This window comes from Orbicella faveolata, unplaced genomic scaffold (assembly GCF_042242905.1).
Source record: "Orbicella faveolata isolate gen_17 unplaced genomic scaffold, um_ofav_v1 contig_34, whole genome shotgun sequence".
Lineage (NCBI taxonomy): Eukaryota > Metazoa > Cnidaria > Anthozoa > Scleractinia > Merulinidae > Orbicella > Orbicella faveolata.
Window position 1 is genome coordinate 19,862,501 of NW_028301563.1, and position 24,616 is coordinate 19,887,116.

Genomic DNA, 24,616 nt, shown 5'->3' on the forward strand with positions numbered 1-24,616 from the left:
TTTAGTGCAGGTTGCACAGTGGCTGGTACGCTTTTGCAAACTAACATGGTCTAACATTTAACGGGGTAAATTTTTGGCGCGGGTTGCCCCATACAGCGAAAGGAGTCATTGACGTTGATTGTACTCTCGCAAGCCAAGATAACGTTTATACCGGCTTGAACTGATTGATGACTTCACCAACAGTATTATAAGGATGGTCGGCAACACACGTCACCTGATATTTCCCCTGTATACTAGCATGTAAGCCCTTACTGCATCAGGGGAACCTCCCTTCCTTTTAACCAAATTCACGCGAAACACCATTCGATATACAACCGCTTCTTCTTCCTGAACACAAGCAAATGATTTTTCGAAAGGCTTGCAGTGATGGTCTAGTGTGACTGTGATCTGTAAGATCATGATATATAGAGGATATTACAAGCCCGCGAGTGGATACGAATTTTATCTTCTAGTGTTCAACTCGATATCTCACGATTGAGCGCAGCTCACTCGTGAGATATTGAGTTGAACACGAGAAGATAAAATTCGCATCCACAAACGCTATCCGAAAAATGCTATACATAGTTGGTAAAACTGAACTTTTTTTACGAAATAAAAGATGGCAATTCATAACAAAAAAGTTTTCTCAAAACGAGGTAAAAATTCGTCATTGTTCCAGTTTCATGTTACTAACATAAGGGTGACCTCTACATGTCTACATCGTGTTGTCTTGTTGTAGGCCACAAGTTGTGCAAGTTTCTCCCGAAGTTCTTTTTCAGCCCTTTAATAATTTTTTTTTTTTGTTACAGTGACATCATAGGAACAAGAAATCTCTATTCCTCCTCTTAAGCTCCTTGCACCCACACACCCTCAGGGGCACTCCTGCTTTGACCGGACTACGGCATGTGGGAATCAGCTGATTTTTCAATATTTTTTTTAAGTTAAAACGTTTCCGTTATTACCTACGTTCCGTGTAGGTACGTGTTGTTCCGTGTACCTACGTGTTGAAAATGACATGGAGAGGTTTAAATTTTAATGCTAAGAAAAGTTCCTTTTCCTGTCCACTTGACTATTGATTGGAGAAATAACTATACCGTTGTATTAAACCTTGGTCTCGTTATTTTTGGCGGGTAGGTGGAGTTGGCGTGGGGCCGGGCTCGCTACTTTCGGGAGGGTCGCTACTTTAGGGGGGTTGGGGGTCGCTACTTTCGGGAGGGTCGCTACTTTAGGGGGGGTACGGGTCGCTACTTTCGGGAGGGTCGCTACTTTAGGGGGGTTGGGGGTCGCTACTTTCGGTTGGGTCGCTACTTTAGGGATTTACTAGAGGCAACGATTTTTTGACGTTACTTTCGGGAGGTCGCGGTCGTTACTATGGGAAGTTTACGGTATGATAATCATGTTCCTGTTGACTTTTTATTTTCGATGTTTCTGTTCCTCTTGTAAAGGATAATTTGAATAATTTGAAGTTCTTCGGATGAGAGATGATCGTTAAAATCGATCATTGTAGCTGGAAAAGAAAGCTGTTGAATTTGTTACTGAAAGGAAATCGTTCCTTTCTCAGAATTTAAAAGTGCATTTAAAGGTAAAAGTCCCTCGCGTGGCACCTCGCGTGACCGAAAGTGGAGTAGTATTTGAAGTTCTTTGGATGAGAGATGATCGTTTAAATAAAGACAACTATTCTAGTCCGCACCTTCGGATGGAAGACGATTGTTTAAAAAAAAGACTAGTCCGCGTTTTACAAGTCCGCGTTTTACTAGTCCTCGTTTAACTAGTCCACGTTTTCCTAGTCCTCGTTTTACTACTCCGCGTTTTACAAGTCCACGTTTTACGAGTTCGCGTCTTACAAGTCCTCGTTTTAGCAGTCCATGTTTTGCAAGTCCGTGTTTTACAAGTCCAGTCCAGTCCATTCCAGACCATAAAATACAGTATGCTACTTGTGAGTGGCTTCCAGAATAAACTGAAGCTTGTTTGTTTCAACAAACTTTGAGGTAAAGCACTTGGCATGATATCCTTCTACCGCAACACATTGGATTTCAAAACAAATATCATAGAGTGATTATTTAAGTTTAAGATAAGAATGCTACTCCAACTAGCCAAAATACTATTTTCTAATCAAAAGTTTTTTTTTCAAATTACTCCAACTGTGACTGCGCAAATGCCATAGTGTTTCAAAATGAAGTTAAAAGATTTGCCTTAAAAAGTGTTAAATAGAGTTGATAGGGTTCCATTTCTTTAATAAGGTCGACAAGGGTCAATTCATGCCTCTCAGGTTCGTGCCTTCAGCATCTGGTTTTCTTTACAAGATCTTATCAACTTCAGTACGACACAAAGCAAACAGTAAAGAAGCAATCAAAACGCAATATCTATTTTAATACCAACTGATAAGTTCCAGGTCTAATGCGTGTCTGAAAATCTTTGTCAGACTCGGCCTCTCTCCTGCCAACCCATTACTCTCGCAAATTTCACGCATCGGTATCCTTTCTCTCTTATATCACGCTGTCATGATCATGGGTAACACAGGTAACAAGTACGTATTGTGGGTTCACCCTTCTCTTCAGACTTTCATTCATACCTAACCACACTGGGCGTTATTTTTAGAACTATCGGGGAAACAATTAGTAGCCAGTCTTTTATTGTAATTTTGCAAATAGCGGACCGAAGGGCTTAATAGCTGTTGTTACAGTTATCAGCGGTTTGACGCGCAAACGAGACGAAAGGGTAAATTTTGCTTTGCATTGACCCTTTCGCCTCGCTTGTATTCCTTTTTAAACAAACGAATATTTGACCGCAGGCTCAACTGTAATAACAGCTATTAAGAAAGAGAACCTCCCTTTCTCGGAAGATCTGTCATAGCTACACGTATATGTCGTCAAAAACAACTCGCACAACACTGCAAGAACTCTATCGGCGCTGAGTGAGTTGTGTATAGCAGATAACTTTTAGGGCGAAATTAAAAGGAAAAAAACGTGGAGCAACGTTTCTCGGTTTCCATTAGGTGAATTACACTCACGTTAAATTTCCCTTCTTTCTTTGATTTCTTGTATTGTATTGAATCTAAAAAGTCAGCTCGGAATGTGTAAATCAAGTGAGCGATGCTGTTCCTACAGTGTCAACAAAATGTCTTCTGCGTCCAAGCACAACAGAGCCCTTCTTTATTGAAAGACCCATACTTCACAGGTACTTTTTTATAGTAACACTCCACCAATGATTCCAATACGTGCACTTTACAATGTACACCCTTCCTAAACTCAAACTAACCTAAACTCAGTACACCAGGAACTAATAATAATACGCACACAGCACCATGATTTGTTTTGGGCAATTAATATATTCCAGGTAAAATAACCTACCAACGAAAAGACTAAACAAACCAACAAATAAAATCAGCATTCTATCCCGATAAAGAAGTCAGTTTCCAATAAGCAGCGCCCCCCCCCCCCCCTCGTCTTTCTTAATAAGCTGTCAAAATTCAACTAAGCCATAGGAGGCTAAGCTCACACATAAACGCGCTCTAAGTCGTAGGCATTTTGAAGAAGTTATTGCGAGACTTCATACAAGACACTGTCAAGAGAGGTTGACACTAGATAAAATCTCAGTAATCTTATCAGTATATAATCAAGGAACGCATTTACGACAGACATTTATTTGGTACGATTCCAGTATTGATTCGAACCTTTGATTGACATATTTATATCTTGTGATCAATTAGCGTCGTTTAGCCCTTTTAATTAAACCTTGTCTACACATTTAGTTCAGAGTTGTGATCAAAACCTCGTGAGTGAGAAACGCGCGCGTATTTAAGGACTAAAGTGGTTAACTCAAACTTGTGTGGCTTTTTCTGGATCCTATCTCCTGCGGCGGGAGAATTCAGGAAATGCCGACCTAACCTAACCTAAGCAAAAAGGTCACCTATTGTATTTTCAAGTGCAAGGTTTATGCAGTTTTCCATATGATCGCTGCGAAAAAAGTTAAGCGATCTTTACGACTACCGGTTTCCAAATACAGCAAGAACTCGCATGTAAGAGCCTAGCAGTTTAACAACCTGGCGGCAGAAAAAAAAAAACCTGTTTAGCCAAGCTAGATTCGCAACGATGGATGAGCTTTTTTTACAGCGTTCGTGGCGCTCATACGGAAACAAGTCTTAAGGCAATTCCTGACGGCATATTAGACCTGTTCGCTACCGTTTGAATGAGTATACAGTCGAACCACCACAACGGCCACCTTGGGGACAGAGGAAAGAGGCCGTTGTAAAGAGGTGGCCGTTATGGGAAGGTAGGGGTGTAACATGACGCCTTTTTTTTTCTTTAGTCGGGTGTATAATATCTATTCTTATTTTCAAAAAATTATGTTATAACATGTGCATACGTAGCGCGATGAAAATATATCAGTAAAACAGGAACCAAACAGAAACCAACGGCGCGGTGCGGATCAAGTTTTGTGACTTTTCACCATAAAAAATGTTTTTTTTGTACACAACATGCATTCGTCAGTCGTTGTCAACTGCCGGCCGTTGTCTAAAGGTTTAATATTTGGCAGTTAGTAGCCGTTGCCTTTGTCGTTGTGAAGAGGCGGCCGATGTAAAGAGGTTGAAAAAAGAGGGAATGTATGGATCATCCACCGAGACATAAAAAAGTGGCCTTTATATAGAGGTGGCCGTCAGTGGAGGTTGGAATGATTTGTACTGTCCATCCCAGCACTGTCCACAACCAACACCACTGTAGGCGCCAGAACTTTATGTCATACCCGGGGGGGATGGGTACTTCCAGAAAAGTAAGGTAGGGGTGTGCAGCCCGCTTCTTAAACCCTTGTCCTATTTATGACCAAAATCTGCGATATTCCCCACCCTATTTATGACCTGACCAAATATTCGATAACCTATTTATGACCTGACCATTAAATCAAAACCCTGTTTCAAACCTGCGATATATTGAGTTCCCTTGTTCAGATCAATGTTAAATTACCGTAAACATAATTTGTGAAGGACTTTTGTTAATTTTCTTTTCGATAATGATGAAAAAGTGGCTTCTTCTTAAAAACATACCCATATCAAGGCTAGAGTGCAAAAGCCGTACTCTATTTTTGACCAAAATGGCCAAAATAGGCTAAATTCGATACCCTATTTTATGACCAAAACGGCTGAAAAGCCATACCCTTTGGGGTCGCACATACCTGTCTAGCTCATATAAGGGAGTCCCCCCCCCCCCCCCCCACCCCCAATGTCATAGCTTCGTGTTTGGTGTCAAGTTTTCGCGTAATTAGTTTCCTTTGTTTTGTGGCCTTTTGTAGTGTTATGTTCATTTGCATACTCAATATGTTCGGTTCACGCGTAATTTATTTAGTCAGTAGCGGTTTTAGTTTCTGTAAACGTCTTGTCTGGATTTGCTACAGCTTTACAGTTCGTCTTTGGTTTTGGGGTTCGTCACATTCGTCTTGTAAGTTTCCTCGTTTATTTAGCATTGTCGTTTTTCTGCATTCTTCATGTTCGGTCGTTGTTAATTATTTTGTGTTCATTCCCGTGTTTGTAATTTTGTTATTTTCAGTTACCGTGTTCAATCTACGTTTGGATGGAACAAATTTCTGAGGAAAGATTTATTTGATACGTGTAATAAACGTGTGCGACAATATATAACTACCCTAATCAAAATGAGATGTTGTAAAAAGACACCCTACTCCTATTACGTTTTCCGAGACAATTTTCGTTTTTCAAATCTTTTAACACATATTTATGAATGGATATTTTGCCAAAAGATAAGCTATGCTTATGCCAGAACAAACACTTTCTGTTCTGGCTGGATTCCGGTAAATTGATATTTTGTCCAAAATCAGACAGATTTAAGTCTCTGTTCCAGACTTTGTGAAACAGAAATATAACCCCTCAGCTACTTCAGGGCTATTGAGCAGTCGACACAATACAAGTGAAACACGCCTCGCTTGTGGAACAAGTCGTTCAAAAGCCTAATCTGATATCTGCAGCTGCCATAATGAAGGAGAGCTCAAGCAAGACAGAATCTAGAGGTAGACGACTGTTAATTGCCGTGATTCTTTTCCTTGCCGGTCCTGGTGTAGTTCTGATTGCTGGTGTCATCTTCATGCAAGAAGAGATCACAAGTTTGAGAGGCAAGGTCGCAGAATTGAAGCCATTACAAGGTAGTTATGTGTTGCTTTTCTTTAAAACTTATCACTGGACTATAGGGTTTGTAATCCTGCGATATGCAGTATCCCTTGCCTGCATTCGCAGGCTGCTCAAAATATGACTCATTTGAAGTTTCTCACGTTTTTGCAGTGGCCTGCATTGCTAGGGCCTCCTTTTGTTGCTTTGCCGTTTGATTTAGCACGGTTTTCTTTAAGTTATTTTTTGAACTTACTGTACAATGCAGTATAATGGTATTTTAGGTCAGCTGGTGGTTCTTAGAATAGAAACGAAGAAATTGCATGTGTAAGGAGTGGTGAATGGTAAAGCTAAACTTTGCGAGAAGGCCAGACCAACGTTTTCCTTTGCGAGCCTGATGCATCAGTTTGACTTCTTCAACCGCGAGACCGAGACTTCAAGTGTTTTAAGTGCGAGCGCGAGACGTTCAGATTCTTAGACGTTAAGACATCATTTATAAAAAAAAAAATTAGTACTTCAAGAATTTCTTGTGAAAAATTGAGAATGCGAGACAGCTTCGTGAGAAATCGAGACTGCGAGACGCACATAACCGCTAAAAAGAAAACGAGACCGCGAGACCCGTGAATTTCGACGAAAATGTTGGCAGATCCATGCTTTTTGAAGGGCCATTCGCCAGCCCTTGTATAAGAGCTTTCATGATTTCCCTGTCCTGCGGACGATGCTACGGCAAACAGTGGAATTCAAGGAAAATAAAATTTCATTTTACTCTTATTTCGGGAAGTAGAGCTAATTTGAATTAGATTGTCAAGTTAAACATCAGTAAAGTAGCCAGACACAAAGATAAACCGGAATGGAATGCAACATGAAAGAAATCATTGAAAATTCCAATTTACACTTATTCCGGGGGTCCACAGCAAAACTACCTTCCTTGTTCCAGTTTCCATTCATATTAATTAAGTTTGTTCCAGAATGGTCGCCGTTTTCCTGACTCATGATATCCTGTTCCAGTTTGACGTTACCAGAAGCATGCGTTATATTGAGTACCCTTACCCCCTTGGAACAACCAGATGGAAAATCAATCAAGAAAAGAACAAGTGTTGACACGTTTATGCTCTCAACTCCGACAGCTAGAGAGCATAATAAATTTTATCAACGGAAATCGTTTTAGTGAAACGCATGACAGATGCCAATTCTCGCGATGATGTACATCTTAGTAACAAGCTTCCAGTTTTTCCACTGTATTTGAATGTTCATCTGAGACCCGAGACCCTGCTCGGGAAATTACCTTTCAAATTACCTCCAACACCGAACAAAAAGTATTTACATCTCTACCCACCCTCTTTGCCTCTATCTTACAGGCCTGGAACCGTAACTCATGTCAATCAAATCGGAAACTTGACAGGTGTTAATGCATTTATGCTCTCAAGTCTGCACGGAAATTATTAAAACCGAGACTGCTTGTGTTTATCTTTTAGATGACGTCACCACGGGTGATAACAAAACAAGAGTTTCCAGGTCTATGGCTGAGCGCGGACCCGCGCGCGGAGAGATGAACAAAGGAAGACACTTGGGGCGAACAAAACAAAGTAAGAAAATTTGCAGAGTGTGACTTTAGATGGAAGTTTTCCAGCCGTGATTTTATTAACAATAATAACTGCCTTTTAATAAGACGTTAATTACATCGCACTGTGTCAAAGCCAAATTGCAGTTTTGAATTATTGTAGATGATTTAGCTTTAAAAGATATTTTAAAACATAGTCTACCAGGCCAAAGGAACGGACTTCAAATCAACGCAAACGTCATAAAATATAACACAGATTGGAAAGGGCAGACTTGAAGAAAATAGGCATCTGTGAATCAACACCTTTTTCTAGATATGCTCTGACGTCTCTTCCGATAACTGTCACTGGTCTGAGTTACTTGAAGCAAGGTAAAGAGACAAAGGTAAATAAACTCTGTTGTAGGCCCAGTTCAGACGTCGAACTTTTCATGAGCCGAACCTAATTCAGATTTGGACCGACCCAAATTATCAAAAGTACGCCTGTTGATTCAGACGTCGAACTTAATTCACCGAACTTTATTTCATTTGAAACAAATCACATCCAAATGTCAGCGATTTTCAGTCAGAGTTTGAACTGCTTGTAAAATACGTTATAATAATTTATGCGTTAGGTTCGGTACATGAAAAGAGCTGAAAAGTTTGAATCGGAGTCGCTCCGTAGTCGAACTGACCGACTGGCCATGTCGAACTTAATTCTCGGATCGACCAGAATAACACATGACGAACTTGATTGATAAAAACGTCTATCTCGTCATGTACTAAATTGGGGCTATTAGATTCGGCTCATGAAAAGTTCGACGTTTGAACTGAGCCCAAGCTATTTGTTTTCGACACATTACCCAATTTGTCACTGGTTTTACCGTAAAAAAAGATATAACTAAAGGAATTCGAATATAATAAATTACCTTTTGTACCAGATGACTTTTATTTAACGTTTCTCTAAGCATTTAGCACGCACACAGTGACATTGTTGTTGTTTTTTGTTTGTTTTTTTTTAACTTGGCAGGCCAATGTCAACGAATAAGGATCCCATTATGTCAAAATATGCCGTACAACTTAACTCAGTTTCCAAACTTGCTAAATCACCGAACTCAGTACAAAGCCATTGCGGTCGTGGAGGAGTTTAGAGCAGTTGTGTTTAGTGAGTGCTCTCCTCTCTTCCGACCTTTTCTCTGTTCCGTTTTGGCACCTCCTTGTGATGGGTACCGGAAGCCTGCTCCTCCCTGCTAGGAGCTGTGCCTTAAAGCTGTCAGAAGTTGTAGGCATCTTCTAACCAAGCACAAGATCACATTGCCATCTGCCATGCGGTGCTGGCGTTTACCAAAGGAGGGCCCGTCAAAAGTGTTTGAATCAATTATCTGTTCAAAGAGTCTCACCATGTCAAGAGCTACAAAATCACCAATGCGCGAATCACCTTCCACCACCCCACCGCGTCCAGTTTCCAAACTACTTCGGTCACATGAGCGGAAAGGAGGCTCGCGCTGGCTTTGGGCATTTTGATCGAATCTTTCAGATTGCTTTTCCTGGTGACGACTGCTCGTTTCTGTTGTCGCATTTCCTATGCAGGCTTTACACACCTCCCTGTAGGACGACCGCCCTGCCGTTACCACCTTGCAGAGAGTTGTGCCTACAGGCTAAATCACAATGCAAGCGTATCATTGACCACCTTGGCTTTCAATGGCCAGCCGATCATAAATGTATTCAATTTCCAAGAAAACACGAGGCACCCTGCTACAGCGGACCGTTAACTGGAGAAGAGACCAGGTTATCACAAACAGGTAAAAAATGCTAAAATTTTTAGTCTACGCTCACAGACCTGATTCTTTTCCAAATTCAAGAATCATTTGTGTGCTTCTTGGCTCATGCCAGTTTAAATTTCTCGCGTTTATCTGTCTTGATAAACTTTGCTCTTCGGAAAATAGACAGAATTTAACTTAAGCGGAGTTACCTCAGGCAGAAAAAAACATTCCCATCTCAAACAGAAACATCCAATTTGAGTCGCCGTTTCTTTCTCGGAGAGAAGCAAGGCTCTAAACAAACAATCCGAATTAATATAAGAATCTTTTTTCTCCTTCTCGTTTGCATATTCCTTCGGCTTTGAGAGAGAAAAATGTGCAGTTTTCTTTTTTCGTGTGGTACAAATAAATGTTGATTTTGTTATCTTACAAGGACATTGTCGAGGCTTACAAACGTCTGTTGAAAGAGATAACTCTTAGTCAAGTGCTACATACGTCGAGCTATAGTATGGATTTCTGTATCATTTCAGGAAAGTGCCAGGTGTTGTCGATTCCCCTATGCAAGAATGTCCCATACTGCACGACAGTGTTCCCAAACGTATTCCAGCACAAGACGCAAAATGAGGCTTCGATCGAAGTTCATCGATGGTGGCCGCTGGTGGAGAGGGAGTGTTCAACGGACTTATCGTTCTTTTTGTGCTCGCTTTACGCTCCTCCCTGTACGATTCTGGACACTTCCCTACTACCATGCCGAGAGCTCTGCCTTCGAGTTCAGCGAGGATGTTTACCTGCGTTAGACTACTTATATCACTCACGGTGGCCAGAGAGCCTGAATTGCGAAAGGTTCCCTCGTGGGGGTGAGGAAGTGTGTATCGATAGGCCCCAGAATAGATCCCAAGTCACTGTTACACCGGCTTCAGGTCCCGCTACAGGTGAGGTGACGTTTGATGGGGCAGTAGATTAAACATGTATGGACTCACATTGCTGTGTTGTTCGTGGAAAACTGAGAACAGTTTCCTAAGCCTAATTTTTGTGTTGTCGGGAATTGGTTTTGGTATTATTAGGAAAATAGTACAGAGGTAATAATTTCAGGGAAAGTTGCAAGGAACACTGGAAAACTGGTTCCGACTAGTTTTTCATGTCTTAACAGGTACTTGGTACACAAGACATAACCTATAAGGAACAGGCTTGTGCGACTTGCGGATAACTGATCACAGCTTTGGCTACGCCCCGTTGAAAACATTTCTTTTTTCAAATTTTAATTTGCGGACACGTTCTTTACTGATACTTTCTTTACTTTTTGCAGGGCGATGTGAGCCTCTGACCATTGCCGTGTGCAGCAGTCTGCACTACAATATGACGTTGGTTCCCAACACCTTCAACCATCGAACACAACAAGAGGCAGCCTCTAACATTCACCCGTTCTTTCAGTACTCGCCTCATGGCAACTCACTTTGGAATGATTGCTCACCGGAGCTGCCCCTCTTTGTGTGCTCCCTGCAAGCCCCTCCCTGCGGTGTACCACGCAAGCCTTGCAGAGAGCTTTGCGATCGAGTTCGAAATAGCTGCCTCCATCAACTGCAAAAACACGGTTATTCTTGGCCGGAAAATATGGCTTGTAATAAATTACCAACTGCAGGGAATGAAGCTGACTGTATTGGGGCATCACAACACTATGTTACTCCTACTACTATTCCAATCCCACAAGAGTACTGTTAAGTTCAATAGTGGAAACGTAATTGAATTCCGTTGAGTTTGCTGAGTTTTTTGAATTGTGCTAACTCAGTGAGTTAGCACAATTCAAAACTGAGCATGCGATTTTGCGTCATTTTTATTTCCTTCTGTCTAGTTAAGCATGGAATATAGTAAATTGCACGGGTCTTAACTCTTTTTATAGGACTGTTTCAGGACACATGAGAAAGCTGAATTAAGCTATGGGCATATACTCCTTGTCCATTTTGCCGCCTCTATACTGGTGGCAGTAGCATTTGTTCAGCAATATAATATATAGATTTATTAGCCAACCCTAAAAGCGGAACTCCTGACTGCAATAAGTTAACCATATAAAGGAAAAAATGATTTGTTTTTCTTAACCAGAGACTCAAAAAAGGTCAACAATGGGCCAGGGGTTAATTCGCGCCGAAATTTTGCCTTTGTACGACCCCCCCCCCCCCTCCCTCTCTCTCTCTCTCTCTCTCTCTCTCTCTCTCATCCAGAGTAATAATCTTACTTGAGCCTACGATCCAAGTTTACCTGGAAAGCGGTCAACTTCAAAAAACAGAGCTAGAAACCTGAGCCTACGATATGCTCACGTAATACCGGTCAGCGGATACCTTGTTTTGACAGCTATCAATTGCTCATAACATGGATGTGCAATATCAAAGATAGTTATGCTGCTACTCATTTTTCAAGGTATAGGGGTCGCCTCGCGCACGCGCAGTGCAAATGTCGTACGAACGTACGGACAATCGTGACGACCAGTATTTTTAGCTCGCTTTTAATCTTAGTGTGGGAGGCGCGGTGGTGTTCCCTTATGGTTAGTGCGCTCGTCTCCGGATCGAGCAGTCGGAGTTCGAGCCCTGGCTGGGGACGTTGCGTTGTGTTCTTGGGCGAGTCACTTTCCTCTCACAGTGACTCTCTCCACCCAGGTGTATAAATGAGTACCGGCGAAATTAAAACTGGGGCCGGGGGTCATGTAATGGACTAGCATCCCTTCCAGGGGAAGTACCTTATCACATGAAATTTTCGCGACATGTTAATTTCGCAAATTTCGCGATTTAAAAACAATCGCGAAATTAGAGTGACACAACGATAAGTGTCGCGAAAGTTAAGTGACTTACGTTATGTTACCGTTAACATATAGTCCAGCCATTGCGTTTTTGTTAATTTTGACCGCGTTATTGTACCTTTGATAAAGTCAATTTACTAAATTCGAGGACTTGTTCAAGTAACGTTCAGTGCTAAGCAAATTGTGTGTTACTCGAAAACGAGAAGTTAAAGCGATTCAAAATACAAAGTTTTCGCAAAATCCGGAATTTAAGCGTCGCAAAACACGCGCACCTCAAAATCGCGAAAAAAAACATGTCGCGAATTAAAATTTCATGTAGTGAGGTAAAAATATTTTAAATGCACATTTACATTTCAAAGAACTATCGTGTTCAATTTTGTGATATGTGCCTGAATAAAGTTTACTTACTTACTTAGAAATACTCCTCCTCCTGAGGCCCAGCATACCTTGTTGTCGCGCAGGAACGTCAAAAGTCCTGAAAACTACCGGCGCACGTTAATTTTTTTTTTGTTTTTTGTTTTTATTATTTAAAACAAATAGATTCGAAATTGCCGTGCTACTGTTCAGTAATGGATCACAGGAAACGTCAAAATGTGGCAGAACATCAGTGATACACTCGGCTATCGCATCATGTGCCAAGTTTCAGTTCATTGGTTCTTACCACATTTTGACGTCATCTGTGATCAATTACTAAACAGACGCACGGCAGCATGGAATCTATTTGGTCACATATGCACGGAAATTATAGAACACGAGAAAAGTTTGGGCCACGAGTCGTGACCGAGTCGTTTCATGCTACTGTAGCCTTCAGAATGGGTGGTTTAGTGGAGCAGAGCGCATAGAGAGACATACACTCGTTTTTAATCTAAGAACCTTTTTTACAAGAATGCTGAGGCTGAGATTAATCACAATTTTAAGAACTCATTAAGACCAATTCAGACTGAGAGTCGACTAAGAACATTTTTATTTTGCTAATCTGTATATTAAATGACAAGCATGAAACAAAAGCAACAACAACAAAAAATGTCAATTAATCCAAATACCTAGGGCATGTTTTGTATAACACTAACAATGGTTTCCTATTGCATGACACGCATGGCTCGGTCTGTAATAATCAGCATTTCTTATTTACAACTGTTCCAAAGTAACTTCGACATCATCAAAGTCATCAGGTGATACAAATTATACCATGTAAATTTAAGAACATCTTAAGAACGTTTTCAGCCTCAAATCGCCAAAAAATGTAAGAACGTTCAGCCTGAGCTCCAAAATTCTGAAAATTAGACGTTTTTATATAAAAAAGAGTGTTCAAGACATACAAGCGCGCATTGCGTTTAGTCGGAGAGGTCGTCGGAGAGATAAGCACTCGCTTACTCGATTAGCGCTCTGCCTCACTCTACCACCTAATTTGCAGTCTTTGCTACTAAAACCATAGGCACTTAACCTCAAACTCAAACACACCTTTCCAACCCGTAATTACGACAAATTTGTTATTGTTGTAAATTTTCATTACATAACATTATTCGCGCTCGTACGTGACATTGCATACTAGACCATACTTTCTCAAATTTCGTTTTCCACCACTATATCGCTCTGTTTCGCACCGAGAGGACCATGACTTTCGGCGAGTTGTATAGTTGACAGTGTTTCGCGAGGCAACTACATTTTAGTAAAGCAAACCGAGCGTAGCTAAATATGCGTGCAAAGGATTACATCACTATCCTGTCACATAAAGATGGTGACGACAAGTTGTAACAAGAGCTGTCTGTTGAATCGACCGCGCTAAATATTAGCCATTCTTATGACGCATTAAGCTTTAGAACAGCTTAACACACGGATCAAATACGATCGCTGCTTTGCCCGAAAAGTCTAAGATAATCTGCGCGATGTCTTCACCAGCTCCTCTGTCAGAGCCACAGACGACCAAGCAGAGTGAGCCTGTATACAGACGACGATTATTGATCGGCGTCATTGTTTTCTTGGTCGGGGCTAATGTAGTCCTGATCGCTGGTGTCATCTTCATGCAAGAAGAAATCAGGAATTTGAGAGGCACAGTCGAAGAACTGAAGCCATTACAAGGTAACATATCTAATATTGGTTGGTCTTTAGAAAAACTCATCACAACAGACATAACTCGACAAAGCGGCAAAATGATTTCTCACATGGTGACTCCTCGGCTGTTATGATTCTGTTTAATATCTAGTGTACTTCGATTCATTAATATTTCAGTCCCACAATTGTTCATCTATTGTGGATTTCTCCTGAATTAAAGGATGCAAATTAAAAGAGAAAATGTCATGATCATGCTCGAATTTGATGATAATTATTTACGATATTCCTTGGTGGGCTAAAATAGGTGACATGGTAATCCGATATTGCGCGCTCAAACGCAGTAATAATAGTTTCCGCGTTTGTCATCGTCTGAACTTCTGGAACTTCTTGGTTGCTGCAGAGATTTTCTGTTTTCTATTTTTCAATCAAATGTGAGCCGCCAACAAGCGGCGACAACGAGCTTTGTCGATGATGAAGCAGATGTTGTTTTACAGCTGTTGTACTCAAGGCTTTTATATAATGTAGAAGAAAGGCGTGGAAAAGACTTTTTTCAAGGGTTTCCTTTGAGACGTCAGACGTCGTGGAGATCGAAAGACACTGATTGCACAACTGTTTCGCTGCGTGGGATAGCACAGAACACGATCGTTACCTTTTCCGCCCGAGAAAAGGAGTATGTGTGGCTCGATTTCTCAAAAAGAAGGAGGATGGTGTGCGTACTAAAGGTGTCAGTTGCTCTGTGACCTTGCTTTTCAAACAAAACTCCTCGAGGCCTCGCAATGTCCTCCCTGCTTCCGACCAGAATGTGGCACATCCTGTTAAAAGCTGAAACGCCCGAAACCCAATCTTGAAACAGGAGATCGAACCTCTGGTATAAACCCTGCAAAAAAGTGTTTCGTAGGGATATGCCCCGAGATCCCAAGCCTTGTGTTATACAACAAGTTAAGATGATCCCAGGAAGATTACGCTGTACCACATCAATAAGAAAGAGGAGAAAAATAAAACATTTTTACCTGATGCGTTTACAGACACGTTAGGTCGCGTCTCGATTCCTACAGTATTTTTCCGATATGTTGACATTGTTGTAAACCTTAGATAACACTTTCCCACTGAATAGCTTTTACAACGAATTCACAAGTTACCAAGGGTATTTTTTCCACAGAAGTCTAGTTAGAATCAGTGACTACCCGGGGTGACTACCAGCTTGTACCTGTACATATAGAAGTACGCTGCCCCTACAACGACTAAGTGAAAAAATTAAAGTGAAAAAAAATGATTAAAAAAAAAGATAAAAACACATTGTACGCTTTCTGTAGTTCTGCCAAGAAAAGAAATTTTGCGAACAAGAACGATGTTTGCCACCAGGGTGCCTATAATTATCGATTCTTTTCTGACCGTATATTTGGGTCCCTTTTCTCCCGAGATACACTGAGATTATCTCAGGCAATAATTAACGGTTGTTTATGTCTCTTCAGATGACGTCACGGACGTTGATAACCAAGCACGCGTGTCCACGCCTGCTCAACGGGGAAAGATGGCCAAAGGAAGACACGTACGGCTCTCGAGAACTGCAAGAGGTATGAGTCTCTGGGCATAAAACACTAATGAAACGTCACGCAATGTTTGTGATAAGTTGGTAATGCAGGCGAAAAGTGACAGGGTACCGGGTTTGAACAAATTGACGATTCAACAAGGAACAACTCCCGCTTGATAAACCATGAACATTTGTATCACATTTTAAGATGTGAAAAATAGAAGATGGTGACGGAATTTCTAGCTTACCTCATTAAGAAGCACGTGTAATTACAGGGTGCTTGAGTGTTTGAATTAAAGTTTGTCTAAAGCCTCATTTGGAGATTATGGTGTCACGCACGTCTTTCTATTATCTTCATTGTTGTAAGTAATTAACTCCACTTGACAGGTCAGTGTGAGCCAATCAGGATCCCAATGTGTAAAAACATGCCGTATAGCTCAGTACAGTTTCCAAACCTCATGAATCACCAGACCCAAGACGAAGCTATGTCGGTCGCTAGCAAGCTTGCTCCACTTGTTAAGGTTGGATGCTCTTCTTCTATGGAACCTTTTCTGTGCTCCGTTTTGGCACCTCCCTGTAACGGGACTCAGAAGCCCATTCCTCCGTGTAAGGGGCTTTGTAAGAGCGCAACAAAGAGCTGTAAGGAACTACTAAAGAAGTTCGACATCATGTCAGATCAGGCCATGATGAGATGCAAGCATTTGCCAAAAGAGGGAGTCTCCAACTGTTTCAATGGATCGTGGCAGGAAGTAAAGAACACACCTCGCCCAGGTGAGACCAGAATGAATGAGCATGCGCTATAAGAGAATTTTGAAGCCCTCTTTGCTACTAGCTTTATCCGATGATAATTTACTTTGGGTTAGCATTTACTTTGGGTTAGCGCGACTCTACGAAAGAGTGAGGCAAACGTCACTGGTCCCTTAAGCAGTAAATTAGGGTCAAACGGAAACCCAGGGTGACTTCCCTTTTCAAAATGACGAGTATTCTAGGATTCTGCTCGCTGTACCTCTTAGAGGGGAAAGAAATAAGTTGAATGTTTCAGAATTGGTACCTCTAATAAGGAAAATAAATTTTACCGAGAAGCACAAAACGAGATTCTGGGGCCTTTAAGGGATTCTTTCTAACATTTTTCACGAGCGGCCCCGACAGTTTTATAGGCTAGAGCCCCTTAGGGTATATTAGACATACAATACAACTGTTATGGCCATTTGATAGTAACATATATATCATATGCCTTTGTTAACATCTGTTGACAAACCAACAGCTTCCCTTTGTCTTTTCAGAGTTTTAAATCTAATAAAAGTAAATTACGGAAATCATGACGAAACGAGGACGGCAACGTGAACGTCACTAAAAAGGTTTAATTAGCAGAACATAACTATGCATGTGCATTAAAAAAATTTGTTCCAATTTTACCAGTTTCTGTTTTGCCTCAGAGAAAAGATGAATGACGACGGTTAACATATTATAACTGAATATGTCTGTTTGGAAGGTAAACGGGCGCTGTGGATGCTGTACACCAACAGACACACTAAAATGATCCATGGTATTAAATTAATTTTTCAACCTTTCGCAGCCATTACTTTCCACTTAGTAGCGGTATTAAACCTTGGAATTGACGGTTTCCAATTAGCCTGCGAACGCAGACGTATTTCCGGCTGCCGCTCGTCTCCGCCGAAAAATAACGTCTGCAAACCAGAGCCAGGAAACGATTTCTCTGACGTAGGAATTTTAAGCCAATCACAGTTTAGCTCAAGTAGCCCCAGACCTACTGCGCGAGGTATTCGCTGCGAGGAGCACTCGAGTTTCATTTTATCATGGAATCTGATTGGCCAAGGAGAAACAAAAGTCATTACGTCACAGCAATCGTTTCCTGGCTCGGGTTCGCAGACGTTATTTTTCGGCGGGGACGAGCGACAGCCGGAAATTCGTCTGCGTTCGCAAGCTAGTTTCCAACCAATTTCGAGCGATTAAAATCACGTGGCGTCCGTGGCGGCCATGTAGCTGACACAAACAGAAGAGGCTTGTTAGAGATCTTTAAAGTGCACCTAACCCCAAAATTTTTTTTTCGCTAAAACAAATCTAGACTTTATTTGAAGCATTTGGGCGAAGAAATTTTTGAATTTGGTTGAATCCTCAATTTTCTATGCCCTTTCAAAGTCGCGATTAAGTGTTTCACGACCGCGTTTTAGGGAGTCTGGGGCGGCGGTACCTGATGACGTCTACCCAGGAACCAAACACAATAGCGCCTCAGTCAACTCTCTGTATTTGCTCGAGAAAATAGAACGCAAAACTAATCGTTCCGATGTATTTTGGGACTAAAACGTCCAAGTTTTGTCTCAGAATCATTTCTTTTTCGTCACTGGAGTCAGAGTTAAGTTTCGATTCGGAAGGCTCCGAAATAAACTTCGATCGAGCACGTTCGACAACTGTGAACTCACTGCTTAGAGCTTTGAGAGCAATTTACAATATTTCAAGCGACGACGGGGAAGACGTCTTTGCGGACGAGCTGCTTGTATATTAGGAATGGAAAGCTAGATACGAAGTGGAGGAGCAGGCAAACGAAAAGCAGGAAAGAAAACTCAAGGACTGCTTTGGATGGTAATTTCGTCAACTAAACATAAGATTCCCATGCGTGTTTATAGCCCGTTTACATTTGTCCTTACCGAGAATGTATTTTGTCAAGGTTCTGTTAAATCCAGTTTGTGTTTTACTTTCAGTTGAATGCTTCATGTTTATAAGAGCGACGTACGTGTTGCAGTTTTCGAGATTTGATGACCTCCAAAACATTGGCTTCGATCGATTGAAAATCGTATTTTTTGGACCTGTATTTTTGAAGCTGCGGGAAGCAAGGCGGAAGGAAACATTTCATATAATTACCGATTTCACATTGTCACACGTTTTAAGTCGTAACTCCAAATAACCAATGTAAATTGTTCTCAAAGTTTGCAGTGAAATTCGTCGGATAAGCGAAAAGGATGTGTTCCCTAAGCGGTCCGCAGATAATGTTACGTGGTCATATTTTCGACGCTATTGCACAGAATCTTTGTCGCACTGCTGATTTCCAAACCTTCGAAAAACTCTGTGAGTCTAACAATTTTGTTATCATGTAATTCTAGAGGATTAATCTTCGACTTTCATCTAAATCGAAAGAGAAATAAGTGTTGGTTAGCGGCGTACAGTTGCGATCTATTTACATATCAGTATAACGCTTCTTGATCATGACCGGATCACACAACTTTGCCGGTTATGTTATAAATACTGCGGGATTGGAAGATATAGGTTGTAGGTAGTATTTCTACAAATTGCTGGTTAGCTTTAATTAGAAAATGTATGAAAATAGCGTTCGAAAGTCTGCGGAACAAATTCCAGTGAGAGTTCTTCAATGGTTCTCACAGATTCAGTTCGCTTGTTTCGGTTCCACAAAATCAACCATCGTTTACGTCTTTATTGACCCATTAGCCGATCATCGTCAGTAAATTGTACAGTATATCTTTCTTTAAATCTGGAATATTGCTGCAACAGCCGATAGCACCTCTGGAAGGCGTTTCTGCGCACTTTTCGAATGTGTATTGCACCATCCTGAAGGAAATGAGAGGAAATGAGATATCCAACCTTCCTGGGTAGACGTCACAAGAGCCGCTGGACCCATTCTCCTCAAACTCGGTCGTGAAACAAAATGGCGGTGTTTTGGAGCTATTTTCGAGATTTCGTCGTGGCACAGAAAATCGAGGATTTAACGGAATTCAAAAATTTTTTCGCAGAACTATTTCAAATAATAAGTAGATTCGTTCTAGCGAAAAAAAAATTTTGGGGTTAGGTGCACTTTAATTAATGTTTTGCAAGATGGCGGCGATAACGTCGCACGAGAGCCAAGCCTAGTAGTATGTTGTCGCCAAAACTTAAGTATAGTCAGAGTTGTGTTTGAAAACTGCCTCAAATTTTATAAGAATACCAAATGAATTTTACTTAAGAGATAAATTCCTGCTTAACACGAGTGTAATGCAAACCAAATCACTGGCAAAATTAGTCTATGCACTTCAAATATGAACTTAGACCTTCAATCATGGGGTTTGGGCAAACGTTGACACTCAAGACATTATTAAACCATTGTGCCAAACATGTTGTAGTATTTGCTAGTTACACACAAGAACCTCTTAAAAAGTGTGTTCTGTTACTCTGCTGAGTTTAGAGCAATGACGAAAAGAGACTAGCAAATTTACCTTCTTTGTTGAACGTCTATTCACACAGCAACGGGATGCCGACCAATGGCGCACCAGTGCAATAGATATTCTGCACCACCCTGGTTGAGTCAGTTCCCAAACTACTTCGGTCACACGAATGACAAAGAAGCCTCGGTTAGCTTCCAGAGGTTTGACGAGATCTTTCAGATGGCTCCTAAAAAATGCTCGTCTCTTTTGGCAAGCTTCCTCTGTGGACTTTACGCACCCTCCTGTCGAGGTACCGAGCGTCTCCTCAAACCCTGCAGAGAGCTCTGTCTTGAGGCAAAATCACAATGCAAGCGAGTAATTAGAGATGTTAGTAAAACAAAGGGGTTTCAATGGCCATCGGATCTGAAATGCAGGAACTTTCCGAGAGAAGATGAAGAACCTTGCTACAACGGACAGTCAGCTGGGGGAGACTCTACGACGCCACAAACAGGTGATAAACGGCCGTATTTTCTTTGGTGGACGAATAATATTGCGTATCAGACGTATTATGCTTCTAGCACTAACGGCGACCGTTGACGCACACAACTCGTTTGTTTACCAAAAAGAACTTTTGTGAGAGAGATACGTCTGCGTCTGTTTAATACGTCCAAAATTTAATTGCTAAGTTCGTCTGACATTTACTACGTCTTCTTTTCCGTATTTACCTGGACGCATACTGTAATATGTCCAATAACATATATTGGTCTACAGTAATTTAAAACTAGCCTCCATTTGGCAAGAATATATGCTCGAATATTTGTCTGACGTTATCTGTTCCGAGAAGCGAACAGTTTTCAGTGGGTGAAAGTCGAGGAAACTTGGATTGTGAGCTTGAGGAACAGATAACGTCAGACAAATATCACAGCATATTTTTAATGTCAAACGGGGGCTATTGTGTTTGTTAACCTTCAGATATTTTTCACAACACGCGAAGTTTTGGAAATTGAGGAACATCACTCGGATATTCCCCAGTTTTAGCTGAGGAATATTCGGTCACATGACGCGTTTAGACCAATTGCGTGTGGGCGAAAATGTTTGTTGAATTAACGTTTAGATTGTTGTAGTAAAATTTTAGTAAATTACGCGAAAGTAATGACCAGAATGACAAAAGTTATCGTCTTCGGGTTGTTCTATTGATGTACCATCAAGTTGTCAAAACCCACGTATGGGAAAAGAGACACATAACATTAACTAAGAAAAGTTTTAACTTTAAAAATTTAAAAATTTCCAATCTATAGATTTTGTTGTGGTGGCTCCCCCTGCAGATCTTGTCAGATTCCGTAACGACGGGAGAAGAATTCGGAAAATCTCTTCACGAGTCCAATTTCTATATGGTTGAGTCATCGCTACAAAATTTACAGCTTGAAACCGAAAGAAAATCTTGCCATCAGTGTAAAAGCTAATTCGAATGAATGCAAAACGCGCGTGGATTGAAAAGAAAATCAGGCCCCGAGAAAATTCGAACCCATGGCCTTTACAACTCCGATGCAAACTCTCCACCCCTGCGGTCACTGATCAGACCAGTGAAGCTTCTGGGTGTTTTGTATTGGCATGCAGATCTAGAAGAGACTGGGTCATTTACGAACTCTATTAATAGCGCCGTAGAGATGATAGGAAATGATGACTATAAATATGCACGTGGGCGCAGTTGCACACTTGAAAAATTTTAATTTTTTGGTTTTTTTTTTTTTTTTTTTTTTTTTTCAGGCAAATGTGAGGTTATTTCAATCCCCATATGCAAGAATGTTCCGTATAACATGACGGTGTTTCCAAACTATTTCCGACACAAGACTCAGGAAGAGGCTGCGCTCGAAGTTCATCAGTTCTTCCCGCTGGTCCGAGTCAACTGTTCAGTGGACTTGGCCTTCTTTCTGTGCTCGCTTTACGCTCCTCTCTGCTCGTCTCTAGACGTGCCGCCACTGCCATGCAGAGAGCTTTGTCTTCGAGTTCAACGTGGGTGCCTTCCTTTATTACAGCAATATGGTTATCAGTGGCCAGACAACATGGCATGCGATAGATTTCCCTGGGGAGGGGGTCAGGATGTGTGTATCGACAGACCTAATGCCGTTGACGTCACCACTCCACCTCCACTTCCGACAAAGGGTAAGATGAAGTTTGACCAAAATGAAATTAAAAAGCAAGTAAGACAAGTATAAGCCTTCAAAATTTGTGATGGAGTAATTTCAGCAATCTTCCAGCTCGTCACGAAATTTTTGCGCCTAACTTCGAGGTGAAGGATAAGAAGATATATAAGGAGAGTAAATTGCAGGAAGACGTATTAGCACTCGAGTCGTGAGCGCTTCATTAAACAGAAACTGGCGTTGAGGACGAATATCGATGAGTGGTTTGGGCTCGTTCGATTCCTTGAGTTTACCTAACTATGTAAAACTGATTGGTGAGGCAAGGTTTGAGGGAAAGGTTAGGAAGGAGAACGGCGAGGGTGAAACTGCAAAATGAGATATTGAAATCAGTTTGTGATTGGTATCTTCAAATTTTCACTGCAGTTCTTGAAACAACGTGTCTGAATTCCTTTCCTTTGCAGCGGGAAAATGTGAACCTCTGGATCTATCTACATGCAGTGGTTTGCATTACAGTACCACCTGGGTTCCCAACTACTTTCAGCACCAAACCCAAGATCAAGCTGCCCTTGAAATACGCAGGTACAATCCAATCATTCAAACCAATTGCTCAGCAGAGTTGACCCTCTTCCTCTGTTCTCTGTACGCACCAAATTGCATTCCTTATGCGCACAACGTACCCTGCAAAGAGCTCTGTAGTCGCGTCAAAAAACAGTGTGTTCCTAGAATGCGGGAGCTTGGGATCAAATGGCCGGTGTCTTGTTCTAAGTTCCGGCGGGAAGCCGACGAACCTGGCTGTATTGGTGGACCCCCCACACCTTCGGTTACCAAGGCGACTCCTTCGAAAGACGGTAAGAAGCAAATCACGCTTGGCCAATCACAACAAACGTAGTTAGATAACTCAAACAAGCAATCAGGAATTTTTATTTCAGACCATACAACAGATGCTATGCGTGGGACACCGTGCCTTAGTCAATTCACGTCTGGGTTTGGTTTCGGTTTTAAGTACATTTGCTCTTGACAAGCAGAATGAACATGGTTCCTAAAGCATGCAGTTGGGATTCTCAGAAAATGTTTAAACGAAGTAAATGCGCAGTTACTTTGAGCACTAACTAAAAACTAATATGAACAAAGAAAAATACTCTGAAATGCGAAGAGCACTGTTCTATTTTTCTAAAAATTCTATGATATATGAGAACGTGGAAAAACTTCTAATATAAGTCATTTTCTTCCGGCCCCCAAACAGGCAGTGATTGAAAAAAAATGTTTGTAAATTATGAGCAAAGTAGTCTTGATTGTTTATTAGTACTGTTCTTTTTTAAACTGTTCGCAGGAAGATGTAAACCCCTGACCATTCCTATGTGTCGTGGTCTACACTACAATATGACGCTGTTTCCCAACTTCTTCAATCAAACACAAGCAGAGGCATCCTCTGAGATTGTACAGTTTTCTCCTCTTGTACGTTACGGCTGTTCCACCGAGCTGCCCCTTTTGCTGTGTTTTCTATACGCCCCTCCCTGCAATGTACCTCGCCTGCCATGCAGAGAGCTTTGCAATCGAGTCAAGAATAGCTGCCTCCCTGTCTTAACGGAATTCGGTATCCCGTGGCCGACGAGCATAGCTTGTGACAAATTCCCCTCTGCCAGACAAGGAACTGAGTGCATTGGAGCATAACGTTCTGTTCCATCTACTGCAAACCCAACTACTCGACCTCTTAAACGATAAATTATGTTTTTAGTGTCGGAGTTATACTATGATTACATTAAAGAGGTTAATATGTGTCCGATGTAGCTTCCTGCCACAAACCTTCTCGTCGCTCTTTTGAGAGTGTAAACAGGAGAGGCTCACAGGTATAAAAGAGAGATAATTAAACCAATTAACAAGTACTGACGAGGTTGAGCAAAATATTGCGAATTTTCAATGGCGCGCAAATCAACTATTTGCCAAAGCCGAAGGCTAAGGCAAACACTTGATCTGCAAGACCCTGACAAATCACGATACTTTGCGATAACCGAGTTTAATAATTGGTCTATCATTTGATCTCGGGGTTTCTTTTCATATTTAAATCACTCTCTGACAGCTCAGGGAAACGATCTGTCATTTTTCACACAAGAGCGTGGGTCTAATTACGCATGAGCAGAATATTATTTGCAGCAAACCACATTTAGACGGAATTCCGAATGAACAGGCCATTGTTTGTAGACAGTTAATTGCAGTTCTCGTGGTGGGTTCTCAGCCAATGAACAGAAATAGCAATTGCATCGGATGAAAATCTCCCCTATTGGCTTTTTATTACCATGACAATCCTTCTCAAGTGATTTCACACATAGGATTGGCCATTTCTAGGCCCTTCAGGAATTTCCCAAAGCTCGAGAGTAAGTTCCGAGAATAACTTGAGAAGGTTTACCTTGGGAATAACAGAGATTAACTCTCTTCATCTTCTCTTAGTGAGCATGCGCACTCTTACTACAGGTAATTATTGATAATTATTATTTCTGGCTGAAATTACTTGCCTTTCTCCCTGAAATCGTGTTTAGTTTGTTATTATTCTCGAAGTCTTTTGGTGTTTTT

General features: G+C 41.3%; 1 protein-coding gene and 1 pseudogene across 2 annotated transcripts; both read left to right on the forward strand.

Moving 5' to 3' along the window:
* The first annotated feature begins 5,215 nt into the window (after positions 1 to 5,215).
* On the forward strand, positions 5,216 to 11,478 carry LOC110045511 (uncharacterized; annotated as a pseudogene). Its single transcript, XR_016201587.1, has 5 exons — positions 5,216 to 6,126; positions 7,564 to 7,674; positions 8,656 to 9,427; positions 9,916 to 10,317; positions 10,692 to 11,478. The product of XR_016201587.1 is annotated as an uncharacterized LOC110045511 (transcript).
* Positions 11,479 to 13,783: 2,305 nt separating this feature from the next.
* On the forward strand, positions 13,784 to 23,826 carry LOC110045695 (uncharacterized). The gene is made up of 7 exons (XM_020751312.2): positions 13,784 to 14,252; positions 15,698 to 15,799; positions 16,144 to 16,527; positions 20,008 to 20,418; positions 21,675 to 22,070; positions 22,510 to 22,896; positions 23,379 to 23,826. Exons 1-7 carry the CDS (start codon positions 14,060 to 14,062, stop codon positions 23,717 to 23,719), a joined length of 2,214 nt encoding a protein of 737 aa, XP_020606971.2. The 5' UTR covers positions 13,784 to 14,059; the 3' UTR covers positions 23,720 to 23,826.
* The last annotated feature ends 790 nt before the right edge of the window (positions 23,827 to 24,616 follow it).

Excerpts from the sequence above, each read along its gene's own strand:
- LOC110045695 (XM_020751312.2), top strand. The coding sequence starts at position 14,060 with ATGTCTTCACCAGCTCCTCTGTCAGAGCCACAGACGACCAAGCAGAGT. Across the intron at positions 22,071-22,509 it reads ACCTCCACTTCCGACAAAGG|CGGGAAAATGTGAACCTCTG; the intron begins GTAAGATGAAGT and ends TTTCCTTTGCAG. Across the intron at positions 22,897-23,378 it reads GGCGACTCCTTCGAAAGACG|GAAGATGTAAACCCCTGACC; the intron begins GTAAGAAGCAAA and ends AACTGTTCGCAG.